Raw genomic sequence first — 27259 nt, 5'->3', positions numbered from 1 at the left:
TCATTTTTTAAGAAATTCAAACAATAAATACCATTTTGTGGCTCTTCAATGTGTCGTGACAGATCGCTGTAGCGCCTCAGTTCAAGCGGCATGTGAACTGTTCTTTTAATATTTACATTAAGCATGAAATAAACATGAATGAACATCAGAAAGTAGTTTATTTAAACTGTGGAAAGACGTCCACCATTTATCGACTTTAAGTCCACCCCACGTTTCCTGTCTGGTTTGTTTCCCTGTTGAAAAAAAACAGCATATGCTGGTTAGGTATATTTTGAAGCATGGCAGCTGGTCCTGAGCAGGGGCTAACCAGCTTAAACCAGCTCATGACCAGCTTAAACTTACTCAAACCAGCTGCCATGCTTCAAAACATACCTAACCAGCATATGCTGTTTTTTTTCAACAGGGCTGTCAGACAAAATGGTGGATTCGACATTATGATTGGTTAGATCGCCTGTCAATCAAGCTCCCTGCGAAGGGTGGCACATGGATTTCAGTGTGTGAGAATGACTTGCAGATTTCAGCTGTGAACGGTAAAGTAGGTGACAGCAGATACAATTGTGCAAGAGTTTATTCAAGTCTGTCTTGAATGTATTCATTAAGATCGTTTCCCAAGGACTGCTTGTACATCAGCTGTTCACCTTTACAAACACTGAATACATAAAAAATGAAGATGCTCTAAGAAGCAGGTCCATCTTCATTTGTACCGACACTATTTATGTCCATATTTCGGTAACAGCTTTTAAAGGGATCATGGTAACACTTTAGAATACTGTTCCATCATTAATGAATAACTACACAAGAACACATGAGTAACGCAATATTAGCAACTACTAGTAACTAACAAGAAACTCTGATTAATGAATTAGTAAGTAATAGTGCTTAGTCGAATGTGGTAGTTCACTATTAGCTAATTGGTAACTATTATTTTTTCACACCTCCCTAAGAACTACTAAGAACTACTGTATACAGGTTCATAATTAATATGAATAATACATAATGTATAATTAATTCTAAAGTAAAGGTCATGGTAACCCACTAGTAATGACTCAAGTATTACCAAATTCTTCAAAAGGAATTACTAATTATTTGTATCAGTATTATAAAGTGAAGATTATGATAACTCCCTAGTAATTACTGAAGTCATTGTAAACTTTTAAGGTTTTTGTAAGGTTTTGGTTAGTAATTCATTTTGCTAGATTTGGTAACACTTAAATCATTACTAGTGGGTTACTGTGATCTTCACTTTAGAATACTGATCCAAATAATTAGTCATTTCTTCAGAAGCATGTAGTAACACTTGAGTCATTACTATCCAAAACCTTACATATATCTCAAAAGCTTTAAATCACGTCAGTCAGTATTAGGGAGTTATGATGCTTTTCACTTTAGAAAACTGATCCAAGTAGTTAGTAGTTCCTTTAAAAGAATTAGATAATTCTTGAGTCATTACTAGTGGGTTACCATGATCTTCATTTTAGAATTAATTATACATCATGCATAATTCACATTAATTATGAACCTGTATACAGTAGTTCTTAGTAGTTCTCCAGGATATATATAAAAAAAAATAGTAGTTATTGATTAGCTTATAGTGAACTACCAGTTTCAACTGAGCGCTATTACTTACTAAATCACTAATCATAGTTTCTTGTTAGGTAATAGTAGTTACTACAATGTTAATAGTGCATTAGTGACTTGTTCCTGTGTAGTTATTCATTAACAAAGGATCAGTATTCTAAAGTGTTACCGGGATCATATGATGCAGAGTTACAAAGTCTCCCACAAAAGGATTTATTCTATCTAAAAGAGAAGGCTGATCCAGACCAGGCTAAAACGCCTCATTCAAACACACCCCCATGTGGAAATATTTGCATAATGCCACCCAAACGCAAAGAAAGAAGGCGCAACCGCAGTTAGTGTTGATGCAGCCATGTCAGGGAGACATAAAAGCACTTTATTTGGCCTTCCGAAAGTAGATGCAATTAGGAATCATTGGGGAGGGGTCACATCACAGTGGAGTCAGCTGTCTTAACCACGGCTTGTATACTGCAAATACATAGGAGCATCATCACTGTGTCTGTCACGCGACTCTGTTCCCCTTTCGGGCTTGAACTGATGGTAAAACTAAGGACATTATTAACTGTCTTTACTTTTACTTTGAAAGCTGAAGCTCGTGATTATGGAAAGGGGCGTTACATTTCCAATGTGTGCTTGTGGTGTTCGGCCAATCACAATGCACTGTGTCAGCTGGCCAATCAGAGCAGACTGCGCTTGTCGGAAGGAGGGGCTTTGTAGAAAACGACGCGTTTGAGAGAGGCTGAGCATAGAGGAACTACAATAATGAACAGTATTTGAAAAATAATGTGTTTTTTGGACATTAAAGCATGTCAACATATTCCGTTACACCAAATACACAAAATAATGATCAGTGCTCATCCTGCACTGTTCCCCTGCTGACTCAAATGTCTCTCTTTGCACATGTACAGTATTTGTGAAGCATTTGTATAGTTTGTATTTTTTATCTTCTATTTTTTAGTTTGTATAGGGTAATATTTATGTGAAGCATTCGTATAGTTGTATTTTTTTATCCTTTATTCTTTTAGTTTGTATAGGGTAAATACTTATATATAGTATACTTATAGTTAAATCTGTTAGTAGTGTATAGGTTTATAGTGTTTTTTACTTCATTGTTGTATGTCTGTATTTATGTAGCACCGTGGTCCTGCGAGACACGACATTTCGTTCCACTGTATGTCCCCACATGTAGCGGAATGACAATAAAGCTCGACTTGAACTTGAACTTTAAAAAAGCATCATAAAACAAACACTTTTCACAAACAATTATGTCAAATGTTGCTAAATTATTCAATTCAATTAATTTGCATAGGCTATTTATAACAGGCTATTTATAACTATTTAAAATGTGAAAATTAGCATTAATAAATGTCAGATGATTTAATAACTGAATGTTAAGATGTCCACTGAAAAGCCATATGGACGAGTGATGAAACGTCTTCAAAAGACAAGAAATGAGTCCAGTTATAGCAAATGAAAACCACATGAGATTTGTGTTTTAAGTCTGTCTTTCAAATATTTTGTGATGGATTTAAGATTGTGCCATTAAATGCTGACATTTCCCAATGAAAGGTTTAGTAAGACATGTTCCGTTACCTTCCTGAGAAATACAGAAATACCTGTCAAGGAAAATCTGCTCTAATACCACTCTCTCCTCTCTGGTGGTGGATGAGTTGACCTACAAGAGGAGAGGTCACAGGTTGAGTTAAATCAGTGCCTCAGGGCAGATGGAAAGCTCAGGCTGTCAGAATGAACCAATGCTGTCGTCCTCTTCAAGAGCATCACACACCTGCAGCACCAATATTGGATTTCACCATCCACACCATAATGAAAGCTGTCAAACAACTGAGTTAGGCTGCCACTTTAAAACATGTACTAATTTGTATTCCTTTATCTATTGGGTATGTCTTTGTAAATAAATATATTACTGATTCAATAATATTCTTCATCATTTCTGATTCAAACATTCAATACCCATGAATTTTTAAATGTAACATACCAGAGATTCAATTTCATATATATAGCTTCATATAATATACATATATACACATATACATACTGTTCCAAAGAAGAAAATTGGTTGGATGAATTAAAGCAATACCAATATGCATAGGCAGTTCATCCTGCTTTGGTTCATAAATACCTAAATGTCCACCAGCCAAATATAAATGATCTGCATTAAATTTAATGATTAATGATTTAATTAATAATAACTATTTGTTTAGATTTTGAGAAAACTGAGCAATGTTGTTACTTATAAATACATTAATGCATTTTCTAAATGACATTTCAAGTCTGATTCTAGGAGATCACTACCTCTTACCAGGGCTGGACTGTATAACCCACAATTTCAAAAGGGAAATCCCCTTTATCCTGCTGAAAGACCAATCTGCTCACCAGCATGTCATGTTTTGGATACTGGTGTGCTGGTTTCTGACATTTACCTTGGTCAACCGGTTTCAGAGGTTACTGTAGGTTTTTCTAGTTAAAGGAACAGTTTACCTAAAAAGGTGTACCAAGATGTAGATGAGTTTATTTGCTCATCAGAACAGATCTGGAGATATGTAGCATAACATTACTTGTTCACCAATGGAACCTCTGCAGAGAATGGTGCCGTCAGAATGAGAGTCCAAACAGCTGATAAAAACCAAGTGGTTCGGGGCACTGACAACATACAAGACAAAGCTTGTAATGGTTCCTTTGCTTTTAAAACCAGTTATTTGTTTTGAATGACCTATGGTCATTTCTCTCATTCACTGTGACAATAAAATTTCAAAAAGGTCTAAAATCAAAATTTTTACTAAGTGTAATTTTGTAAAGCCATGCTTTGGAAGGTGGATTTCTCTCTCGTCAATTTTGTTACTTTTAACAAAGTTTTAAATAAAACTGAAAATGTTAAATATATACCTTCAGTTTTTTTCATTAAGTTGATGATCGTCTCCATAATAAGCTTAACATTGAGCCTATCTAATAACACATAACAGCCTAATATTTATTATTCTGGAAGCCAGAAAAGCTTTGATGGGGGCAGTGTGATAATTTTTCAGCATGCAAAAAAACGAGAGCCCATGAGACTGTCTGCAGAAGGACAATGCACTAGGTCAGTGTGAAAAAAGACGGCAGTGGTTCATTATTTTCTCCCATTCACAAGTTAGACTGTGATCATTTCGAATTCCGTCGTCTTCTGCCCCTGAGCATTCAGCTTGCAAACACAACAGAATCCCAAAGGAGAGAAAAGAGCCAGAACAACTCATTCTATAGTGTGAAAAGGAACAGCAGACTGCAGAGGAACTGGAAGAAATAATGAGAGAGTAGTGAATAAAGAGAAGGGTAAAAAGAGGAGAGGTGTAATGAAGGAGGTGAAAGTCTACCTTCTATTCCATCTGCTCAGGGATTCAGTGAGCAACAGGACGCGTCTCTCCACCTGAGCAACCTGGAGGAGTTGTCTCTAGTGTTGTTCTGCTCCTTGTTCTGATCCAGTAACGGATCAGTTTAATGAGTAGAAAAAGGTAGCTTGAGCTTTATAAGTTCAAGTCACTGAGTCTCATTCTAATAAACTCACATTAAAAATTGCATGGATTATTCCTATTTATATGCACAGGAGAACTTATCAAAAAAACTTCTTAACCTTGATCTAATATTAATTTAGCTAATTACCCAAACTGCCTCGATATAAGGGCTTTCCACAAAACCTTTCCTAGTTTCCCGGCTAACGGATGATATTGTCAGAACTTTGACTAACGTTCTGGCAAGGTTCTCTCAAAGTTACGGATTTATCAAATGAAATGTTCCTTTTAAGTTTGCGAGAACCGGAAGTTGCGACTGACTTCAGTTAGTGAATGAGACTCGCTGTTGTTATATGGCTTGTCAATGCAAAGCATTAAAGTGCACCAAAGACTATAGATATACAAAAATGGGTCCGTTACTCCTATTACTTATGAATGGGAGAAACTGCAATGCGCAATATGGTGGATTATGCCCCGCCTTCTAAATGAATGAGTCAATCGCTGATTAGTAAAGTCATTGCATCACTGCAGCAGCTGTTAGAAGCTCCCACAGAAACCAGAGACTCGCGCTCATGACTGCACATGCACATTCACAAAGTTTTATAATGATGTTTGAGCATAAGGAACTACATTTATGGGGCAGTTCATTTCATATATTGCTGTGAGTTCAGCAAGCAGTATTTTAGATTTCAGGATCCCCCCATTGATTTAGATGGGTCTTGGTCTTGAATGCCTGAAATAGCTGTCCGAAGGCATGGCTGCCGAGTAAACAAACTTTACTTGACCGTTTTTGGCCGTTTCTCAAACGGAAGGCTGCATCCTTCGGAGGAAGGCATTTGTAGGCTGCATACGTCATAAAGATCATCTCGTTTTAGAATATTGACAGTTATAAATTTGACCATTATTCTTAGTTAAGCATAAATTGTTGTAATATGCTTATGACTCACGAATATAATGCTTAGTTAAATGAAATAAACCAGGCTTGATGATGTATGCAGCCTGCAAATGTGACCTCCGGAGGATGCAGCCTTCCGTTTGAGAAATGGCCTTTGAGTGCACTCAGTAATATTTATGCTGCACTGGCCAATATGGTCATCTTAGACTTATACTGACACCTGGTGGTGTGGATGAAATGATGAATTATCAAATAACATTCACAAATCCCACCTGGACACAAGACCCGCAATAACCAAAGGCATCTGACCAGGTTTGAATGTGTACAACCATAAGTGAGATATAAGAGCTATACTGCAGCAGCCGTAAAATATCACTTTTTACTGTTGTCGTTTGATTGTGGGGTGAAATATGACACAGCCATGCTTTTGACAGGCTTCGTGAGCTTCACCCACACAGATCTGTAAGGTGTTGAGGTAGGAGGAAGCTGATCCAGAGGCTGTTATGAAAACAAGTGTCAAAGTCTTGAACTAAACTCTACGTACAAGCCCAAAAGTCAGCAACCTTAGTTTGAGCCAACGTTTTTTTTTTATATTGTAAATTTTTCATGGGGTGTTTTAAGAATTGCTTTTTTGGGGGGTTAATTTCACATGCTAAGAATGACAAAAAAAAAAGGGTCACAAATGTATGATAATCAGTTTTCTCTAAAGAAAGATAAGTTTCCAAGGTAAATATTTTGTAATAATGCTATACTATGAGCAGATGTTTTCCTCAAAGGGTTTATTGTAAGAGAGTACTAGTTAACCTAATACGCCTCATAGCGCAGACCATTGGATCTAACCTTGTTGCAAGTGGAACATGGATGATAATATTGTCATCAGACAGATCCTGACCTCCATCTGCAGTGTGTTTGTCTACATACAGGGGGCAGTAGTACAGAACCTGGGATGAGGAATTACAGTGCAAGCTTTCAGAGGAACAGATCCTGTCACCTCTATTCTCTTCAGCACTGACCCAAAGGAGTGGAAAAGGGGAAGGTTTGGGGGACTCATCGTCTTTAAGAACTCCAGATCCTGGATCCCACAGCGCCCCCTGCAGCTCCAGTCCAGACAGACAAACACCACTTTTGGGTGGAGAAGTGGCTGATACCGTATCATGAAGCACCTGAGTAACAAAATGAGAAACAAGCAGGGTAAATCATGCATTAAAAGTAAAATTCTGTGTTTTTTTTATTTTGAAGTGAGAACTATATGTTGGATAAACTATTACATAGTCTCATGCCTATGTACCATTGGCTGAACGTTTGCTGTATAAGGCACCCAAAATGGGAACCATTTCAGAACTTTCAAAGTCATTATCTGGTTCGATGAATTATACAGGATTTTTGGGAGATGTATGTGTTTGTTGCATTCCGAGAACAAAGGCCACCTGGAAACAAAGCTACTGAAACAACAAATCCGCTCATGGAAGAAGAAAGCTGTCGTGTTTACAACTGTGACAATAATCGCTAATCAGGATCAACAAAACACTGGATTTTCAAAAATATGTGAAGTTTACAGAATAGGCTCTGAGCCACTGTTGCAGTAAACTAGCATGACATTTTTGAATAAACAATTTATTGGTTGTGTGGCGGTCTATTATTGTAGGGATATCAACTATACATTTCCATGCCCCTAAACATGGCGCTGAACAAAACTAACTGTGAATGGTTGTTTTATATGTCTGTCAGACGGCCCTCTGGTCGGTCCTTGGCCAATGAAAGCTGCGATGAAGTTCAGACCTTCTGCTGTCATTCTAAAGGTCTAGCTACAGTATATGAGACTAACTTATAAAATAACATGAATTTATTCTAGTATAAGGAGTTGCTAGATTCAGTTGCAGTTCAAGCCCTTTTACTAAAGTTATTGTGAGTGAAAAAAAAAAAAGTATTTAATTCACGGTAAATACAAGTTTATCGATTATTAGTTAAGTCCCAAACTAGCCATCCCTTGCTAAGTAAATTTAATAAATACAAATTTGCTATTTTGTTATACACTCTGGCACAGTTTACTTTTTAATTTTATACATTGTGCTATTTAATTTCGATAATCAGAATAAGATAGTAAGAATAATATATTTCAGATTTCTAGAAATGTAAAGAGCTAAATATTTACCAAATGAATGTTAACCACCTTTTTTTTATATGACTTTATATGAATTTATATGACTTTTCCAGTCGGATAAGGATTTGGTGACAAACAAGCAAACAAATATTTATCTGGTGTATCTGTCCAGTTTGCGTTTGAAAAACTGAGATTTACCTTAAAATTCAAGCCATAAAGACTGATATCCTTGTGTTGGATGTGGGCTGCATGTCTGATCAATGCAGCCAGAAAGCCTCTGGGATTGAGAAAGGCAGCCAGTCGATAAACACGAGGTGTAATACTGGATGACTCCTCCCACAGGTATGACCTGAGCTGGTCTGCTTGAGTCTCCAGACGTGAGAGAGCTGATGATGTTAGATACGCAGCAGTGGAGCGTGTCATGTTATATTTAACTGGCTGAAAACTGTCTAAAAGGAGAGAAGACACCAGCGCATCCAGACGCTCCCGCTCTGCCTGGAAGAAACAATGCAACGGACAAAGAGAAGCAGATTCCTTTCCCATGCCAATGTTCATTTTCCTCAACTTGTCTTGTAAAGTTAGCAGCCTTTCCAAAGCTGTCCTATAGTCTGGATGCTCTTGAGCTTGCATGAAAAGACTGGTGTCTCCTCTGACATCAGCAAAGATATTCTGTGATTGATGCAGAAGAATGTTGAGTCTATGACTTTTTAGTTTCACCAGTTCACTTGCCATACCTGGACTAAAGCCCACAATGTATGGGTCTGTACTGCTAGTAATGCACTGAATACGACATCTCAAGTCTTTCAACTGGCCCCCAGCTTCTGCAAAAATATGAGTATGTGACAGTTAAGAGAAGCATTTCAAGTACAAAGTAAATACCTATATCTATATCTATATATATCTATATATATATATATGTTCACAACATTTTTGACTTTTAGGCCCACCAGTGCCCCATGCAGGCTAATATGTAATAGGTTCCTCTGGTATGTCTGCCGTAATGACAAAGTTTTGATTTTAAGAAAACAGAAAACTAGAAGCATCCATAGATAAAAATATCCAACTAAAATAATTATAATTTAAAATAATACAATTTCATAATGTTTTAAATATTTAGCAAATTAATTTGAAACACTTTTAACCAATGAATTTATGACTCTACCAATCATTTATGGCCTAGGATTAAGGAGAATTTAATTTTTATTTTTCAAATTTCCACCCAACAAAATATATATACGAGAATGAGATATGAGAAATGTTGCCTTAATAGCTGAAATAAAATAAGCTTTATATATTATGTTATTTCAGTTAACATTTATTTTATTTCAAGTAATGAAAATGTTTTTTTAATGGTTTTAGTTAACTCTAATTAGAATGGGCTGTTTAAGACTGTATACTTAAAAAAAATAATGATAATTTTATTTATTTTAAAGCTTGTTTTGTCTTTATTTTTTAATTGCTAATTGCTGGTTCCCAGGTCTTCTGGTTAAGAACCTCTGCTATATAGCTTATTATGGAATTTTAAGTGATAGAGTGTTTGCATACCAAATATTCCTGTAAAGTTAATGATATCTGAGAGAATGTGTTGGCCACGCCCCCATAATGTAGATGGATCTCTTAGAGAAGCACTGATCACACTCTGTACAGCTGCCAGATCAGCATGGTCTGACACGTGGCTCCCATAAACCAGGTGACCTGTGGAGAGAACAGAACAACTAACATCATCAAGTTCGTATTGAACCAGGCCGATTAATTTAAAAGCATTTCATGTCCCAGCAGTACCTGCTAGGTAATCCAGTGCTGCAGTGGGGTCACTACAGTGTTTGGTTATGCGACCATGTGCATCATTCAGAGCAAGTAGGTCTTCCTGAGTCCTATAAATGTAAAAAAGTTTGAGTTAGAATGTTTTAGAACTTTCTCGCACCGATATCTGTTGAAATCCTCACCAATGGTAAAGCCGCCCTTGGCCCAGGTGTTTGAATGTTTGTCTCTGCAGCAGGACAGAGTGCAGGACGGCACACTGAGTGTTCACGGTGTATTCATGAGAGGAGAAGGGGTGTGTCTGTTTTACTGAGGACCACAATTCATCCCTCAGGTCCCAGGAGGAATCACACACCAAGTGCAGGGCTCCAATCCTAACAGCCACTGTATCAGATGATAGATCATACACATCAGAGAGCATTTGTATGCTGCATACGGAATCAACTGATTTACTTTCTCTTAATAGGAACACAAGCTTTTTTTAAAAAAATTTTTATTTAGACCTGCTCTTGTTACATTTCCAAACATTCAAAAGTCTGGGGTCGGTAGGATTTTAAAGGGGACATCCCCTTTAAAATGTTTTTGAAAGAAGTCTCTTTTGCTCACCAAAGCTGCATTTATTTGACTAAAAATGCAATAAAATGTGTAATATTGTGAAATATTATTACAATTTAAAATAACTGTTTTGTATTAATGTATTTTACTCCTGTGATGCAAAGCTGATTATTAAGCATCATTAGCAGTTTTCAGTGTCACGTGATCCTTCAGAAATCATTCTAATATGCTGATTTGCTGCTCTAGAAACATTTGTACTATTATCAGCAATAATAATTCTTCTTATTATTTTATTTTTTGAGGATATCTTTATGAATACAAAAAGCATTTATTTGAAATAGAAATCGTTCATAATATTTTAAATATTATAAATGTCTTTACTGTCACTTCTTAAAAAATAGAAATAAACTTCTGTATTATAATTGCAGTGATTTCTCTCATTTACAGTCTGGGAATATTCTGAGAAGCTGAAGTGAGGTCTATAAAGATCAAATTAAATTTTGTCAGTTTTTGGTTTTAAAAGAACACTCCACTTTTTTTGGAAATAGGCTCATTTTACAATTAAACAGTTGAGTTTTACCGTTTTTGTATTCATTCAGCCGATCTCCGGGTCTGGCGGTAGCACCTTTAGCTTAGCTTAGCATAGATCATTGAATCGGATTAGACCATTAGCATCTCGGTCAAAAATGACCAAAGAGTTTCGATAATTTTCCTATTTAAAGATTGACTCTTCTGCAGTTACATCGTGTAGTAAGTTGCGATTTTCTAGGCTGATATGGCTAGGAATTATCAGCCTAGAAAATCGCAACTTTTTATTTTCCATCGGTCTTAGTTTCGATAATAGGAAAATTATCGAAACTCTTTGGTCATTTTTGATGACCAAATGCTAATGGTCTAATCCGATTCAATGATCTATGCAAAGCTAAGCTAAAAGTGCTACCGCCAGACCCGGAGATCGGCTGAATGGATTGAAAAACGATACAAATGAGCCTATTTCCAAAAAAGTGGAGTGTTCCTTTAACATAATATGATATGATATTAAATAACTGTGTTAGCTATTAAAAATATCTTAGAACGTCTACATTACCTACAGCAACAGCCTAAACAGTGCTTAAAAAGATATTATGAGAAATATTGCGGAAACAATATTATATTATTTTTATATATTTTTTTTAAATAACTTTCACTCATGAATTATTCACAGTAAGTCTAAATGCACAAAACATGCATTAAGGAAATAAATACGGTTCACGTTGACAGTATTCATTATAGCATAATCCAGACGTTTCACCCATCATGATGTGTAATGAGCAGAGCATTGCCTACCTGGGACAGAGTGAAGTCTGTCACCTTTGGTTATGAGCCACAGTCTAAACTGGGGATGCACAAACCTTCCTGTACTTCCAGCATTTAGAAGCCGGCCATCTGTCTCCAAATCTGTCAGACACCCAGGTGGTTTAGAATGAGTTAATGAAGTCTTGTAGGTGTAGCTTGCATGGTTATTAGAGTCACCTTTTGTAGTGCTGTGCACTACTTTTGTTAACTTGTTCACAACTCTGACATCCCAGCAGTCCAGCAGATGACAGTTGTTCAGGACTAACCAGTGGCCATTCTGGACAGCGCTGTCTAATGCCGAGAGAACAGCATCTTGATGACAACCAGACCCGAAAGAAATAACACTCAGCTTCACCTGTTGACAATAATGACAGGCTGCTACATAATTTAAAAGTACAGTTATATTTCATAAAAAAATTATTATTTTATGATGAAAGTAATGATCACCCCTAGCATTATAGCATTTTATGACCATGTTTGGATAGAGAGAGAGAGAAAGGTCAGGAAATGATGAGGAGAGGAGGGGAAATGTCACAAGTTGGATTGAGCAGTGCAGAGCACATGTGTGTTGACCACTAGGCACTTTTAAAATTAGATTTTATTCTTTATTCAACTTTCACGTGACCAGGCCAGTTAAATATGTTTTCACGACATAAGTAGAATAGTGCCATGACCTTATTACAATAACAATCCCCCTGAAGCAACCTGGTGGTAAGTATCTTGCTCAAGGGCACAATGATGGCTCCTCAAAGGACCAAGCTTCTGGTTTCCAGTCATGAGCCAAAACCACTAAATCAGGAAGGGAACTATGGTTTTATATGGTTATATATGGAGTTTATGCACTAGCTGTATATGCTAGTATTTGCATCAAAGATAACTTTAATTACTTTTGTTTTTGTCATTTTTAGTAGTTTTTGTTTTATATATTTTAAAATAGTTTTTCTTCATTTGCACTCCAGTTTTGGGTTTAGTTATTTTAGTATATCAAATTACAGTAAATTAAAATGAGAAATGTTGCCTTGGCAACAAGCCAAAATATAAATGTTTATTATATTTAATTATTTTTCAGTAAACATTTACTTCAAGTAATGAAAATGTTTTTTTTTTTTTTTATTTGTTTAATTTTAGTTTCTGGTTTAGTTAACCACCCTGGCTAGACCATCTGATCAACGCAAGGACACCACATCAAATTTCAATTATAGGCCTGTTAAATACAAGTTAGTAACTATATTTTCAGGTTTATTCAAAATAAATACCTCACTGAGCTGATATGCAATTGGAAAAGAGAGAAGCATGGGATCAGAAAAGGCAGACTGAAACCTGGGTCAGTCCCTTTATTAATATATTTAGTTTTAATTTATTTTTTATTTAAATTTTAGTTATAGCACTTGGTTAGTTACCAATACAACATTTCTAATTTTCATTGAAGTTTTCATCGAATATTTATAATTTATTTAATTTAATCTTTAATTAACAACAACAATATTTAGTCATCAAAAACAAAACTGCTGTGACAGTAACTTACCATTTTATATTTTCTGCTTTCATTTTATTGTATGTTTACATTTTATTCATTTTAAGTCATTTTTATTTTTTCAATTTAACTTTGGTTTTATTTCTTTCAGCTTTAGTCATTTTACTACTTTAACATATTTTATTTTAGCTAGTTGCCAAAACAAGATTTCTAACTGTCATTTAAGATTTTATTTGAATACTTATATATATTATTTCATTTCACATTCATTTTATTTAGCAAAAACATATTTTAGTTGTTTTAGGTATCAAAAACAACACTCCTGTTACAGTAACTTACCCCTTTGCTGTCCGCTTGGCTCTGTGCAACTTGTTTAATCAAGTGGAGAGGGTGAATGCTTACTGGCACTTCTTCATTTTTCTCTGGTAAACATACAACAACAGGACCTTGATTTTTGGACAAAAGGCCGGAGATCATTTCTGCAGAGCTCATTAGAGGGTCTCCAGGATATGAATGCAGCAAATATCCCTGTGCACAGGCTGAAAGATCCTCTTCCACCGCTGCTAGCCAATGAGGACACAGCGTCTTCCAGAGAATAGCCCGATGCATTGTGGACAAATGAGAGTGAGATTGACAAGGGACCGGTCCAATCACAGTGGACGAAGGAAAGCGCAGATATTCCCGCCATAGCGTGGACGAATTCACCAGAGATGATACAAGGCCCCAGAAGGGTTCAATCCTCTCTAATAGATAAATATCATCTCGAGAGTGAGTTTGAATCCAACTTGGCAGCTCGGGGACAGACTTTGTGGACGGTGATAAAAAATGCTCTGAAGACTTCAAGTTGCTTAATCCTCTGAGGAAAGTAACTCGTTCTACCTCAGGGCATCCCTCATTGTGCACAATAACGGCAACAGATACCAATAATCTGAATAAAGCGGAATGGCTCTTGAACAAGCGAGGTTTATACTGAGAAAAGACATGAGACACAATCCTGTAGGTTATCTCAGAAATGACTTCTGTAGGCTCCATCTCTCTATGAAATCTCATGTCTGGGTTCTGCAGGGCTAAAGCTGACCGTAAAGTGAGCAGGAAACCGTGAAGAGGGAAAAGATAACATGGGGAAAGTCGGGCCATGTCCTGCAGAGCGTTGTAAAGGGCTGTGGTGAGCTCTGCTATTCGATAAAAATCAGCCATCAGGGCTTTGTGCTGATCTATCTCTTGGGATAGATCCTTGATTTCAGTCTCAAGTTCAAGAGAAACACTCTGACATGTACACACATGTGGAAGGAACTTGGGGTCCTGGAGAAGAGCTGTGGATGCATGCATGACATAGTCCATCAAGGAAACCTGCAATCATAATAAAATGGACATGTGCTGTTAGGAATATTTCATGAAGCTTAGCTTTCCAAAAAAGATCTAAACTTCTTCACCAGCCAACCTCGTTTTGAAAAAGTTTATACTGAAGTGTCTGTTTTTTTGTCTGAATTTGGCAATGTAGAGTCCACAGAGCTGAACACTCAGTCTGCATCAGTTCTGTCAAAAAAAGGTCCTGAACTTCAGATGTGCTTGGAGACAGATCAATCATTTGAACCTCCTCCAGGAATGAAGTGTGAATTTCTAGCAGAAAATGTGGAGAAAAAAAAAACATAAGGCAACATCTTATAGCTATTCATACTAGAGTCCGTGAAAATGTGTGAGTGAAAAAAACGATCAAAGTTACCATGAATACATTTTCATGAGATTAGTTCAAATGTATTCTGTTGACAGTTTTTACAACAAAAAAGTTTTTTTTGTTTTTCTAAAAAGGCATTTGGGAATGTCTTGTATTTGTGTACTTTTCTACAAAGTTTCTCCTAACCACAGTTGCCTTAATCGTGCTCAGTTGAGGGCTGAAAGGCAACATTCTCTGTACAAATGCTTTTTGAACTATATTTATTGTTCAAACCAGATGAATAATACAAGACAGGTGATATGAATGAACGAAGATTCAACAGGAACTACCAAATAAGGGCAAACAGGAACAAACACGTAACAACATGTATGTGTACTGTATATATTTATTATGTATATAAAATACACACACATACAGTATATATTTTGAAAATATTTACATGTATATATATATTTATATTCTTATATTATATATAAATATATTTAGTAGATAAACATCATATTTTTCTTAAATATATAGATGCATGTGTTTTTTATTTATATATACATAATAAATATACACAGTATACGTATATATAATGTAAGCAAAGACTTTTATTTTGGATACGATTAATTGTGATTAATTGTTTGACAGCACTAAATATAATATATTACATGTATTTTAATATAAATGAGGTATACATGAAAATACATAGATGCCTTTTTTAGGAAGGGGATCCTATAATCATCAGCAGATTTGGGGGTCTTGGTTGGAAACTTTTTTGTAGACCCCTGCTTCAAAGACTTCAAAAAGAATCATACTATGAGTATCCTGCAGAATCAATGCATAACACATACTTAATCTCTCACCATGTATCAGCGTTTTGACCGGAAGGGAAGTACTCATAATGAGGCGAAAGTCCGGATGAGCAGGTTTAACTGGGCAGCTCTGACCAGGGGAATTTGCTGGTGTAACAAACGTCTGAAGGATTTGTAGGTTTGATGTCGCTCGTTCAATATGCATCACCAATACTCTTAGACCTGAGGTGGATGAAAGCAAGGTGAGCTTAAACCATTCACAGTGTAGATTTGAAAATGAAACTGAAGATCAAAGCAAGATTTTACAGATGGCTGACCTTCTTTTGCTCCATGATTTAGTTTATCAAGTAACTGTGGATCATCAGCAGTAACTTTAAGTCCATATTTATCCTCCTCGTCGGCTTTTTCTTCACATCTTGTAAACTGACCTAAAAACAAATCTCACCAAGTAATTGACAGAGATACTGAATTTATGATCCATATTGTTAGTTTTTCAATTATTATTTGGGTTTATGCCCAGTCATAAAACATACTGTCCATTCACAATGGCTATTGTAAAAAATATATTTTTAAACATCATTAAGGTCCTATACATGTTTCTTTATGGATTCTATTTAACACAAAAACAAGTTCAGCTGTTGTTACACTCTTAAAAATAAAGGTTCCAGGTTTTTGCAGTGATGCCATAGAAGCATTTGGGCAACTTTCAGTGATCAGTTTTTAAGAGAATATTTTTAAGAAAGTATATTTGAGCAATCTAAAGAACTGTTTGCAAAAGGTTCCATGGATGTTAAAAGTTTTTCAAGGAACCTTCAATCCCAATAAACAACCTTTATTTTTATGAGTATACAAGCTGAAGAACCCTATTCTGGTACTGTTTAGAAACATTTAGTTTTTTTAGTGTGTAAGATATATAAAAACACACACTGTCATACTGACCAGGAGGAAACAATGTCTGAGAACTGGGTTCCTCATCTTGATGATGACCTGCCAGTAGAGGGTAGTGCTGAGACCAAGCAAATCGGTGCCCCCAGAGAAGAACACTTCGGACCAGATCAGCGAAATCTCCATGGACTTGATGCAGATCTAGCCCAAGTATTCGATTTAAGGCAAGTTGAAATGTCTTACTGATGGGAATAGCCACACAGCGGTCACAAGTGAGTGAAGCATCATTGAAAATTGTTGCACGTAGGTCCTCCAGTTCCATATTCATTTCACCAGTCAGACAAAGTTTGTGCCACTTTTGGAGCAGCTTCTGTCGAACATCAGGCCCGAATGGACCCAAGTATGTAACAGCAGCCGCTAAAATCAGGGCATCACCTGGAATGCTGCTTTTAGCCAACTTTCCTTGCTGTAATACATAAAAATAATGGGTTACACACACATATTGCTTGAATAATTCTGTTAACCATCAAGAATTTTAGCTACCTTTCCTGCTGACATCCAATCTTTAATGTGACGTCCAACCAGTTTGAGAGCAGCACATGACTCCCTTTCTTGAGCTTCTGAGGTACTAAGCTGTGCCTTCAGCATCTCCATGTCTTGTCTATTGAGCTCCAGCCTTATCTCCAATTCTTCTAATCTTTCCCTCTCTGACTCCTCCTGCAGCCTCGCAAATCTCAACCTCGCTTGACTCTCAGCCATGAGCTCATCTAAACTGTACTTTTTAGCATTTTGAGGTGAAATGCGGCGCTGTATGCAAGCACACTGGTGTACCGCTCTCACCCAGCGACACAAAGACTCACAAGCCCGGCTTGCATCTCGCACAGACCTTGGCTGAAAGCTTGGTGTCTGTATGATCTGACCCAACTTATGAATCATTTCATCAGTTAATTTAGAGCAGTCGAAAAATTCCAGATCCTGGTGGAGCATAAAGTGGAAAGCATTTAAAAAATCTAAAAAAAATATTGGGTTCAGTAGGTTATTTTTTATTTACCTGAAAGAAGCTGGATTGCATCAAAAGTTGTCTGCTACTCTCCCACCCACAAGGATGGTTGAATAACATGCATATAAGATCCATGACCATGACAACTCCATCAGGTGGCATCCTGTAGTGCCGTATCTCATCCAAATCAGACTGGCTCAAAGCCTGCACAGCTGCTCGGTGCAGCGGACTTACCTGCACAAAACCAGCAACAGTGAAAATCCCATACCAGTGTCCAATGTGTGTTATAATAATCATAATAATCAAACCAGACCTGTTTGAAGCCCTCTTCAACTTGTTGCTGAACTCGGTGTGAGTGATCCTCTAGATTGGAAAGCCATTCTTCTTCCAGTGAACTTTGGTGGTGGGTTTGTTCCCAAATTTTGTATGCCACATCCACCGATTCCTGCAGCTGGTCTAGACACTACAACAGACACATCAATGCATGCAATAGTGAGAAAAAAATTATGATTTTGAATTTCGGATCTGACCGATTGACACAAAGACCAACCTTTGCTCCATTTCCTACCAGTGTCTGAGCAAAGTAAAATCACTAATTTTCATCACATCCTATTGCTGCTCTATTAACCATTGCTTCTGAGACGTACCTTCTGTTTTTCCTCACATTTGGCCCTAAAGCTCAGAACTTTCTGAGTGTGCCTTGCAGCTGTGTCGGTCATGTCCTTCACATGTGCTAGAACCGTTGCCAACCTGGTATGTTAAAAAAAATGTTTTGAACATTTCATACACAACCATGTTAATGTTTTTGAAAAAAGTCTTTTATGCTCACCAAGGCTGCATTTATTTAATAAAAAATAAAAATACAGTACTATTTACAAGACTATGAAATATTAATATTACAATTATGAACATTTAAAATGTTCTATTTTAATATATTTTTTAAATATAATTTATTCCTGTGATGTAAAGCTGAATTTTCAGCATCATTACTCCAATGTTTAGTGTCCCATGATCCTTAGAAATCATTCTAATATGTGATTTCATTTCAATATTGAGATTTGCTGCTCAAGAAACATGATGAAAACAGTTGTGCTGCTTAATATTTTTGTGGAAACGGTGATATATTTTTGCATTCTTGATGAAAAAAAAAAAAAAAACTGACACAAAAACAGTAGTGCATGTTTAAATAGATTAGTGGTATTAGAAGTCCCCTCACCGGTTTTTCTGAACTCTGCTTTGCTCAAAGAGGTGGCAGCAGAGGAAGAAGAACTGGACCATCAGCTCTACGTAGGCACGAGGGCCAAACGGTTGAAAATTAAGCAATATGAAAGCATATTTTGTAGCCGATAAATGTATTCTTGCCATCGCCTCAGAAATACTAGCCATTAAGCTATCCTTGGCAACTGGAAATGCAACAACACACAGACACAAACTCTTTCAAAACATGAAACAGATCAATTAGGAGTAGAATTAGGATTATAATCAATAGATTCACCTGTTCTACCTGTTTCGGGTATGTGCTGATTGGCTTTTAAATGATACAAGGCACTTTCAGCTAAAGCCTCAGAGGTCCAAGGTTGGTACACTTCTACACAACAGCAGAGACTCAAAGCCTTGGTGATATGCATCTCCAAAACTGAAGATTTTACCGTTTGTCTTTCACAATTATCCCAGAGCAGAGGATAAAGAAGGAATACGTGAATATTTTTTTGGATGTTTTTGAAATACCTGCACAAAAAGGGACACACAATATCAGTACTATATAGGTTCTCTGCTGATATTAGATCATTTTTAATTTAACACTGTGGGTTGATATTGAATATTTAACTGTGCATGCTCAATTCTCTTATTTTTACCTTTGCCTAACACTAATTTAATCTATTAAAAAATATTTTAATAATACTTTATTAATCTTCAGCAAATCTCCATTTTTCATACTACCATAACATGTAAAAATGCAAAAAGATTTCTACAGATACAAAATGATGAGCACAAATGAATAAACATAATTAAACATTCAGTTGAAAAAACATCAGTAACTCAAGTGAAAATAAATGGAAACTTATACTCTACATTTCAAGAGCTTTAGCATCCTTCGTAAAATTCTTCAGTTCCTCATCTGAATACAGTAGAGGGAAACTTCCATTTGCCATCATTACCAGCAGCTCATCCTTAAGAGCCTGGCTAGTATCTTCGTGAACCAGTAGAACCAAATGTCCACCCACCCCAATTCGGCTACAAATCCCTTTTAACATTTCCCACAACTTGGCTTCATTTCCAGGATGAACCTCAATTAGTTGGTATCCCAACAGAATAGCTGCTAGGCGTACAATGGACTTTCTGCCTGTTTTCTTTGCTGCTCCTAACAGAGCCCCGTGTCCACCAGGAATGAGAAATGCACGGATGATATGCACAAGTTGATGTACGTTTTGGTGATGCACAGTCCATGTAGGATTATAGTAAGTGTCATCAGACTTCTCTTTATTTTCCTCTCTGCATTTAAGAGTATTAAATAGTTGGTCTACTAACATATCTATGTCTCTTTCTTGATACACACAGTTATGATCAAAATTATGATGCTGAACAATGTTGTTCAATGGTTTACAAAATTCTGGACTGAAGACCATGCTCTGGATGGAAGAAGCTGCTTCCTGTAGAAGCTGAATGAATGTTTTAGCTGTGGTTGTCGATAAAAGTATATGTTGTGTGGTCAACTTTTCATGTGATTCTGGTTTTTGATTAATGTAGTCATGTTTGTTTTCACCAAAATGAGAAGAAAACGGCATTTGACATGAACAACTTGAGAAATCAGTAGCAGATTCAGATTTACATTCTGATGTTCCTGGTTCACTCTCCACATTTCCATCATCTTTACTATATGAGAATCCATCTTCATCACTTCCTGGGTTATACAAGCTGGAGTCATTCTCTACTGCATAGCTCTCTTCCCTCTCTGTCTGAACTTCTGCCATTCCAAGCACGGGAATCACATTGTTTTCTAATTGGGAAGGGGTGGAATCCAGGTGTAGGTTTACATTATCTGTTCTTGATGGTTGATCTGTAGGGCTTGATATACCTTCTGTAGATGTTTGGGATTCATTTGATAACCTAGCGCCAAAATTCTTCTCAGAAACTTCAGCTATAATTGAGATAATTGTTCGGCATGCCTCCTCTGAAGCTAGCCTATCACCAAAAGTGCGCAAACACTCATGCATCCACAAGCGGGTGATACTGAGGTCATGAGCTGGATGACCAAGAACAGATGAAGAGAAATTCCTACAACCCAGACTCCTACGAAGAGCCTGCTGGACATTAAGTCTTGGCCTCCAGAGGTACATCCCTTGAAACACTTTGTGAACATCATGCAAAGAAAAGATGAAGATTGGACTGTGTAGGGCAGAAGTAAAACATTCACGCACAGCAAAATACACGTCAAGAGTTGAGGTTAGGATGCAGTTTGTTATATCTGTAACCCTCTGTATGGGTTGTATTTCTTTCAGCCATGCTTGCAATTTCGAGGAATGGATAGAAAACAGGATTTCAGAAGTCATGCTTGGGAGAGCCAAGACAGTGAACAGTCGAGAGAGACGTGGAGAGATCTGATTGCTGTTGACTGCATTAGGAGCACTGCAAGAGCCTAGGTAATTAACATCTCTTGATTGAAACAGCTTGAAATGAGAGCTGTCTGATATCAACTCTTCACCTCTAGAAATACACTGACGCAATGTCTCTAGAGTCACTGATGTTTTTTCATCAACATCTGCAAAATAGAAGATAGAAAGACTTAAGCTGTTACTTTAATACACAACAAAATTACAAGTGATTAAAGGTGCTGTATGGAATTTGACTCTTCTAAAGCCAAAAAATAACATATGTTTGTAGATATTAAGGAAGCATGTTACGTTTACATAGCTGTTTCTCTGAAAAATAATGCTATAGCCAGTAATTCTACTCTGAAATGTGCGTTCCGGGCAGGTTCCGGGGCGGAATGCCTAGGTTTTTGCAGCACCTATTTCAACCGCTAGCTGTCAATATTACATACTGCACACCTATATTTCACTGCTGGTTATACCCTGTATAAGTGTGTGTGAGACAAATAAAAATCTTGAATCTTAAAAATCTTGAAATGCTCTATGAGCAGAGGAACATTAAAGGGGTCATATTTATTTTGTGTATTTGGTGTAACAGAATATGTTGACATGCTTTAATGTTCAAAAACACATTTTTCAAATACTGTACATTATTGTAGGTCCTCTATGCCCCGCCTCTCTCAAACACTTTGCTGCTCTGCTCTGATTGGCCAACCAGCACATTGCATTGTGATTGGCTGAACACCGCAAGCACTCGTCGGAAATGTAACGCCCCTTTCCATAATCGCGAGCTTCATCTTTCAAAATAAAAGTAAAGACAGTTAATAATGTCCTTTTACCATCAGTTTTACCATCAGTTCAAGCCCGAAAGGGGAACAGAGTCGCGTGACAGACACAGTGTTGAAGCTCGTATGTGTTTGCACACAAGCCGAGATTAAGAAAGCTGACTCCACTGTGACCCTCTCTCCCTCCCTCTCTCACACACATGAACACACACACAACGCGCAACTCCGCATTTGAACAGTCAATAGCAAATACTTAAACTAATAACAAAATATACAGTCGCCGATTCAGAAGCGCCAGATTGTCACAGCAAAGTCAGAACTACCTCCTCTCCTAGGTTCACGAAGCGGTCATCATAAATGCATCTACTTTCGGAAGGCCAAATAAAGTGCTTTTGCCTAGAAACACAGAGTCTCCCTGTCATGGCTGCATCAACACTACTGCGGTTACTGAAACCACGCCTTCTTTCTTTGTGTGAACATTTGGGTGGTGTTATGCAAATATTTCCACATCGTGAACTAGACATGTGGGGGCATGTTTGAATGAGCTGTTTTAGGGGGTGTGGCAGAGTCTTAACTTTGATAAAGAATATCTTTGGTTTTGAGACTTTAGTCTTTGCAACTTCATGGATCTTATCTATGCACAAACAGCTTGTAACACTCCAAAGAGAAAGGAAAACTAGATATCACATCATATGACCCCTTTAAAACGCAGTAAATCAACTCATCAGCTTACATTGCAAGGTTTGTTGCGTGTCCTCAATCTGGAAAACCCGTGCAAGTGTTGAGTCTGAGTAAGAGGGAGCTGAAGAAACGCTCTCTCTAATATTTTGAATTTGGACTGCAGTACCCATTTCAACCGCTAGCTGTCAATATTACATACTGCACCTTTAATTGTTAATATTGACAACAAAATTACTGAAAATGTTTGATAAGAAAAATTTTAGAAATTTTAGAACAGAAAATTACGATAATTAGTTTACATTAAAACGTACATGTTTTATAACTTGATCTCCTGAAATAATTAGAGTAATTAACCCTGTAAAAAATTATCAGTTATGGTGAATGAAAGGTCCATGAAAGGTCCATTTTTTTTTTTTTAAAGAGACCCTTCAAGCTGCTTACTCAATCCACCTCTTTTAAAGACTCACCAAATGGTGCTTCATGAAGGTCATCAATGAACAAAAGAAAGTTAGCTTGTTTTGATACCTCCATGCTCCTCACTTGAGTCTTCTGGTATCTAACTCTCTTGAGTACCTTGCACAATTCAGAAGGGTGAAGGCCTAGACTTGCTGCTAAATGCATGTGTGGTCTTGCATTTGACATTACAGACTTGCACAGCATTGTTTTGCCAGAGCCAGACTCTCCCACAATAAGGACTGGCTCATGAACATCCAGTAGCATATCCAGGAGATATGCATGTTTTTCGTACTGTATCGGGGCAAGAAGTACAGTACAATTTATTCATCTGCTGAATAAGGAAAACATAATTCTGAAGTTAATACGCACTCTATGAAATAAAAGGCAAACCTGAGGCACAGATGTGAAGAAGAGCTGTGGACTCTTACGCATGCTGCAGTTGATGAAATTGGTTGTATCTCTCATTTCCTCACTGAATTCAAAGAAATACTCAAATACTGTGCCTTCTGGTGGAGTCTCCACTTTACAATGGCTCATATACAGGGCGTCCCGTACAAAAAGATCAAAATGTGGCCAGTGTCTACAATGAGAACAGGCATATTCTTTCACATACATCATAGCAACATCTAGGAATGAGAACAGGCATATTCTTTCACATACATCATAGCAACATCTAGGATTTAGTATTTTCACTTATGAATTACATATATACCTAGGGTGCAAATGTCCTCCAAACCCCCAAACATAAGCTACAATAAAGAGGTTTCTTGCTTGTAACCCCCATTGACAAGAGGAAGCTGTGGCATCAGTGCAGGGTGACTGGAAAACGTGTGCATCTAGTGAAGAGAGAATGTGGAAGCTAAATTTTAACTGTTAACAAAAATAGTTTGAATCAAGTAAATAAAACTTTTCAACAGATCAAAAAGCAGTTCCTCTGCCTGAAATCTGTTCATTTTAAAAAGATCTAATCCCAGGCTATAAAAATACCCAAAGCTGAAGTAACATATATAAATGCATAGATTTGTATAATTGATTATGTTATTTGTATAACCTACTTTTTGTTTCAGTTTTTCTTGATGTGTTTTTCAAGCCTTCTCCCTTCCCAGAATGCTCCAAAAGGGTGTGAAGAATCTTAATGAAGGACATTATTTCCTGCAAACCATCTGTAATCCTACATGATTGTCTGCCTTCACATCCATCACTAGCCATCACTGAAGAAAGTGCTTTGTTTTTAAGAAATACTAGCGTGTTAGGAAAAAGGTCTTCAGAAAGGTGACTCCACATTTCCAGAGTAATGTGGTCTACATTATGCTCAGTTGACAGCACATTCATTTCACTCTTCCACACAGATCTCCACAGATTCTCTCCAGAAACATATACCAGACTGCAGTGTGTCACTACAGAGGGGGTTGAATCACCAAGGTTTGTTATCTCAGCAAGTATTTTCAGTCTTGATGGCTCAATTTTCTCTCCTGATGAAAGGTAGAGATGGGGATGTTCAAGATCGCAAAGAGTAGTCAAAGAGTCCAACCAACTAGGTCTGCCAAGTGGATCTCCATCCAGAACAATCCACTTTTCTTGCTGTTTTTGCACAGTTTCCACACTCTTGGAAGGAGCAATGGGCAGAGGCTGTTCTGAGTGTCTTAATGCTTTGGTGAAAGCTCCATCAATCCAGGAGTTGTCCTGACCAAAATATCCGCCAAAAAACTGTTTGTGGGACAAGGTATTAGGAAATATAACTTCTGTGCTCACAGAAGTCCAACATGGTTTAGGGAAATAATGATAAATGTCTTTAAAATCCCCTTTAGGATCAACCTCCCAAGTCCTGGACAGTTTCTGAAGTGCACTTGCAAGGGCTTGATACAAAGTTGTTTTTCCGCTACCTGCTGGTCCAACAAGCACTACAACATTGGAGAGCTTCAAAGCTTGATGCAAGATCAACACGTTGTGAGGTATTTGCATGTCTGCATAAAGTCCCTGTTGCTGCAATTCATCTATCACTAAAGTTCTAACAATCTTTTGTTCCTCTTCATCAATGAACAGTTGTGGACTTGAAAAGTACCTCGCTTTCGGAAAGATTTCCTCACATATTTTACAAAACTGTGATGCTCTCTTTGGATCCGAGACAGTATACTGCATGACTGACAGAACTCCTTTAATTGCTGCTTGCTCTTCTAAATCTGCAGTCACATTAGACTGATTGATAAACTTTAAACGTGATGAATAATGTTCTTCGACCTTCGCTGGGATTGTTTCAAGTCTTGTACAAGCAGATCCTGTCTCATTCTGACAAGAAAATGTACCTTTATCAGTTCCTTTCAAATGACGAGAGAGATGTAAATGTGCTCCAGAAACAGCAATCACATTTCTGAGAAGGACAAGCCATGAGGTCTGATGACCACTGACAAAATGAGGGAGGCAATATGAATCCTTAGCAAGGCTAAAGAGAGAGACCAGGCGGCGACTCATGGTAGCTGCTTCAGAGAATCCGAATGACGTCAGCATCACTTCTGCAATAATTTTGTAGTGTGGCTGCATAAATGCAACAGGCCTCATTGCAATTCTAAGATTTTCTGGTATCTCGGTTGAGTAGCCGTTATCTGAGATTGTGACGCATCCATAGCTTAGCTTGGCCCGAATATTTTTCCCAGTAATGTGACATACCACCTCATTCATTGTCAACTCATGTGCTTCCGCTTGTTTTTGTCTTTGAACTGCTGCTAAATTTTGATGAATTTCAGCCAAATGTTGTCCCAACTCAGACAATGTCCCTTGTTCCAACAAATCCACTGAATCAAGCACAAGCCAAGCCCCAGTTTGAAGAGCACCTAGAATCATTTGGGAAATGACCGAAGAACCAGTGCTTGAACAACACTTCAAGATGACCACTTGTCGTCCCAATGCATAACCCAACTGCACAGCGGCATGCTGCTTGCCTGACATGTGGGGTCCACTAATGAAAGCACACTTGAAGCTTGATACGGCAAGAATTATGCCCATGTAAGCTTGTTCAGTTGAAGGAGTAGTCACCATTGTCCAGTTATCAGGTCCAATGTATTCATAGCCATATGGCAATTGTGTGCACAGAATATCAACACAGACAGTCTGATTCTGTTGAGACTGAAGTAAATCAGAAGAAGGTCCATTATCATTTGGGATAAGGTAATATTTCATAAGCTTATGCCATTCAAAAGAGGACTCCAAGTCTCCTTTTACTTCAGCAAGCCCATCTGTTTGGCCAGAGTGTTTCATAGTAAGCATAACCAAGGCACGCAGAGCTGTCAAGATTTGGGATGGTTCTTCATTTGAGTGTTCTTTTAAAATCTGGCACAAATAGTGCAGTTTTGCAGCATTTTGGGACTTGATTCTTGTCCACAAGCCAGTAGTACAACAATGTGATGACGTCCGGATCCTACTACACCATAACACCTCCTCTACCACCAAAAGGCATTGCAAAGGATACTGAGATATTAGATACAAAAGTGAGGGAGGTTCATGAGCTACTTCTGAATTGTTCTCCTTGCCATTCCCAATCAGGTCTGAGGTGCTGGGTTGCATTTCGATGTTTGAATTTTGCTGGAGAGCTAAGCATTTCAGAAATGCCTGTTTCATGGCTTGATTTAACTTTTGCTCAAAAAGACTAAGCCAAGCCACGGGACTGAGGTTTGACTCAAGAGGACAGATGAAGGGAACATGTTCACCAAATTCTCCATATACACCGTGTACGCACATTCGCTCATTACTTAGAGCCGTCAAATCATATGCACAACAAACATCACCTTCAACTTGAACATCAAGCTGCTTCACTCCCTTGAAGCATTTCTGCACCAGTGGTAAAAGGGAGGAAGGTGCTGGGAGCTGTAAAGTGAGAAGTTTCATCACCTCTCCATCACTGAGAAAGTAGAGTCTGGGGAACTGGCTTCGTGGTGACTCCAAGACGTAGAATAAGTGATTAGAAATCTCCTCCATTGCTGTAAGTCCATTCATAAAGACAGCACGTAGACTCTGTCCTTGTAAACTGTCACTGCCCTCTGTTGTTGTACCCAGTCGAACAAAACTGGATACATATGGGTCATTAACAGTGATCTGAATGATATCACGAAACATCTTATCCACCGGGTGAAACTTCTCTTGCTACAATAGAGAAATTGATTAGTCAGAGAAAACTGCTTCACTTAAACTGCAGTA

At 37.5% G+C, this 27259-nt stretch overlaps 1 protein-coding gene across 1 annotated transcript in view; it reads right to left on the bottom strand.

Annotated features, from left to right (window-relative positions):
- Positions 1–3213: 3213 nt before the first annotated feature.
- Positions 3214–27259, bottom strand: part of dnhd1 (dynein heavy chain domain 1) — a gene marked incomplete at its 3' end in the record, with an annotated part of 34908 nt that continues 10862 nt past the window's right edge. Inside the window, exons 21-43 of the mRNA XM_079395988.1 lie at positions 24127–27205; positions 23784–23907; positions 23462–23651; positions 23083–23362; positions 20411–20803; positions 19633–19921; positions 18207–18309; positions 17873–18022; positions 17611–17793; positions 17103–17534; positions 16803–17025; positions 15992–16102; positions 15726–15896; positions 13542–14515; positions 11906–12083; positions 11720–11830; positions 10024–10222; positions 9860–9951; positions 9623–9772; positions 8276–8898; positions 6990–7139; positions 6817–6917; positions 3214–3253 (exon numbers count right to left, since the gene is read on the bottom strand). Of these exons, the coding sequence (XP_079252114.1) occupies positions 3214–3253; positions 6817–6917; positions 6990–7139; positions 8276–8898; positions 9623–9772; positions 9860–9951; positions 10024–10222; positions 11720–11830; positions 11906–12083; positions 13542–14515; positions 15726–15896; positions 15992–16102; positions 16803–17025; positions 17103–17534; positions 17611–17793; positions 17873–18022; positions 18207–18309; positions 19633–19921; positions 20411–20803; positions 23083–23362; positions 23462–23651; positions 23784–23907; positions 24127–27205 (8346 nt within the window). The remainder of the gene's footprint in view (positions 3254–6816; positions 6918–6989; positions 7140–8275; positions 8899–9622; positions 9773–9859; positions 9952–10023; positions 10223–11719; positions 11831–11905; positions 12084–13541; positions 14516–15725; positions 15897–15991; positions 16103–16802; positions 17026–17102; positions 17535–17610; positions 17794–17872; positions 18023–18206; positions 18310–19632; positions 19922–20410; positions 20804–23082; positions 23363–23461; positions 23652–23783; positions 23908–24126; positions 27206–27259) is intronic.

The sequence above is a fragment of the Barbus barbus genome (assembly GCF_936440315.1).
Source record: "Barbus barbus genome assembly, chromosome: 37".
NCBI lineage: Eukaryota > Metazoa > Chordata > Actinopteri > Cypriniformes > Cyprinidae > Barbus > Barbus barbus.
Note: the sequence above shows the minus strand (reverse complement) of the source record. Positions and strands in the feature narration are given on the sequence as shown.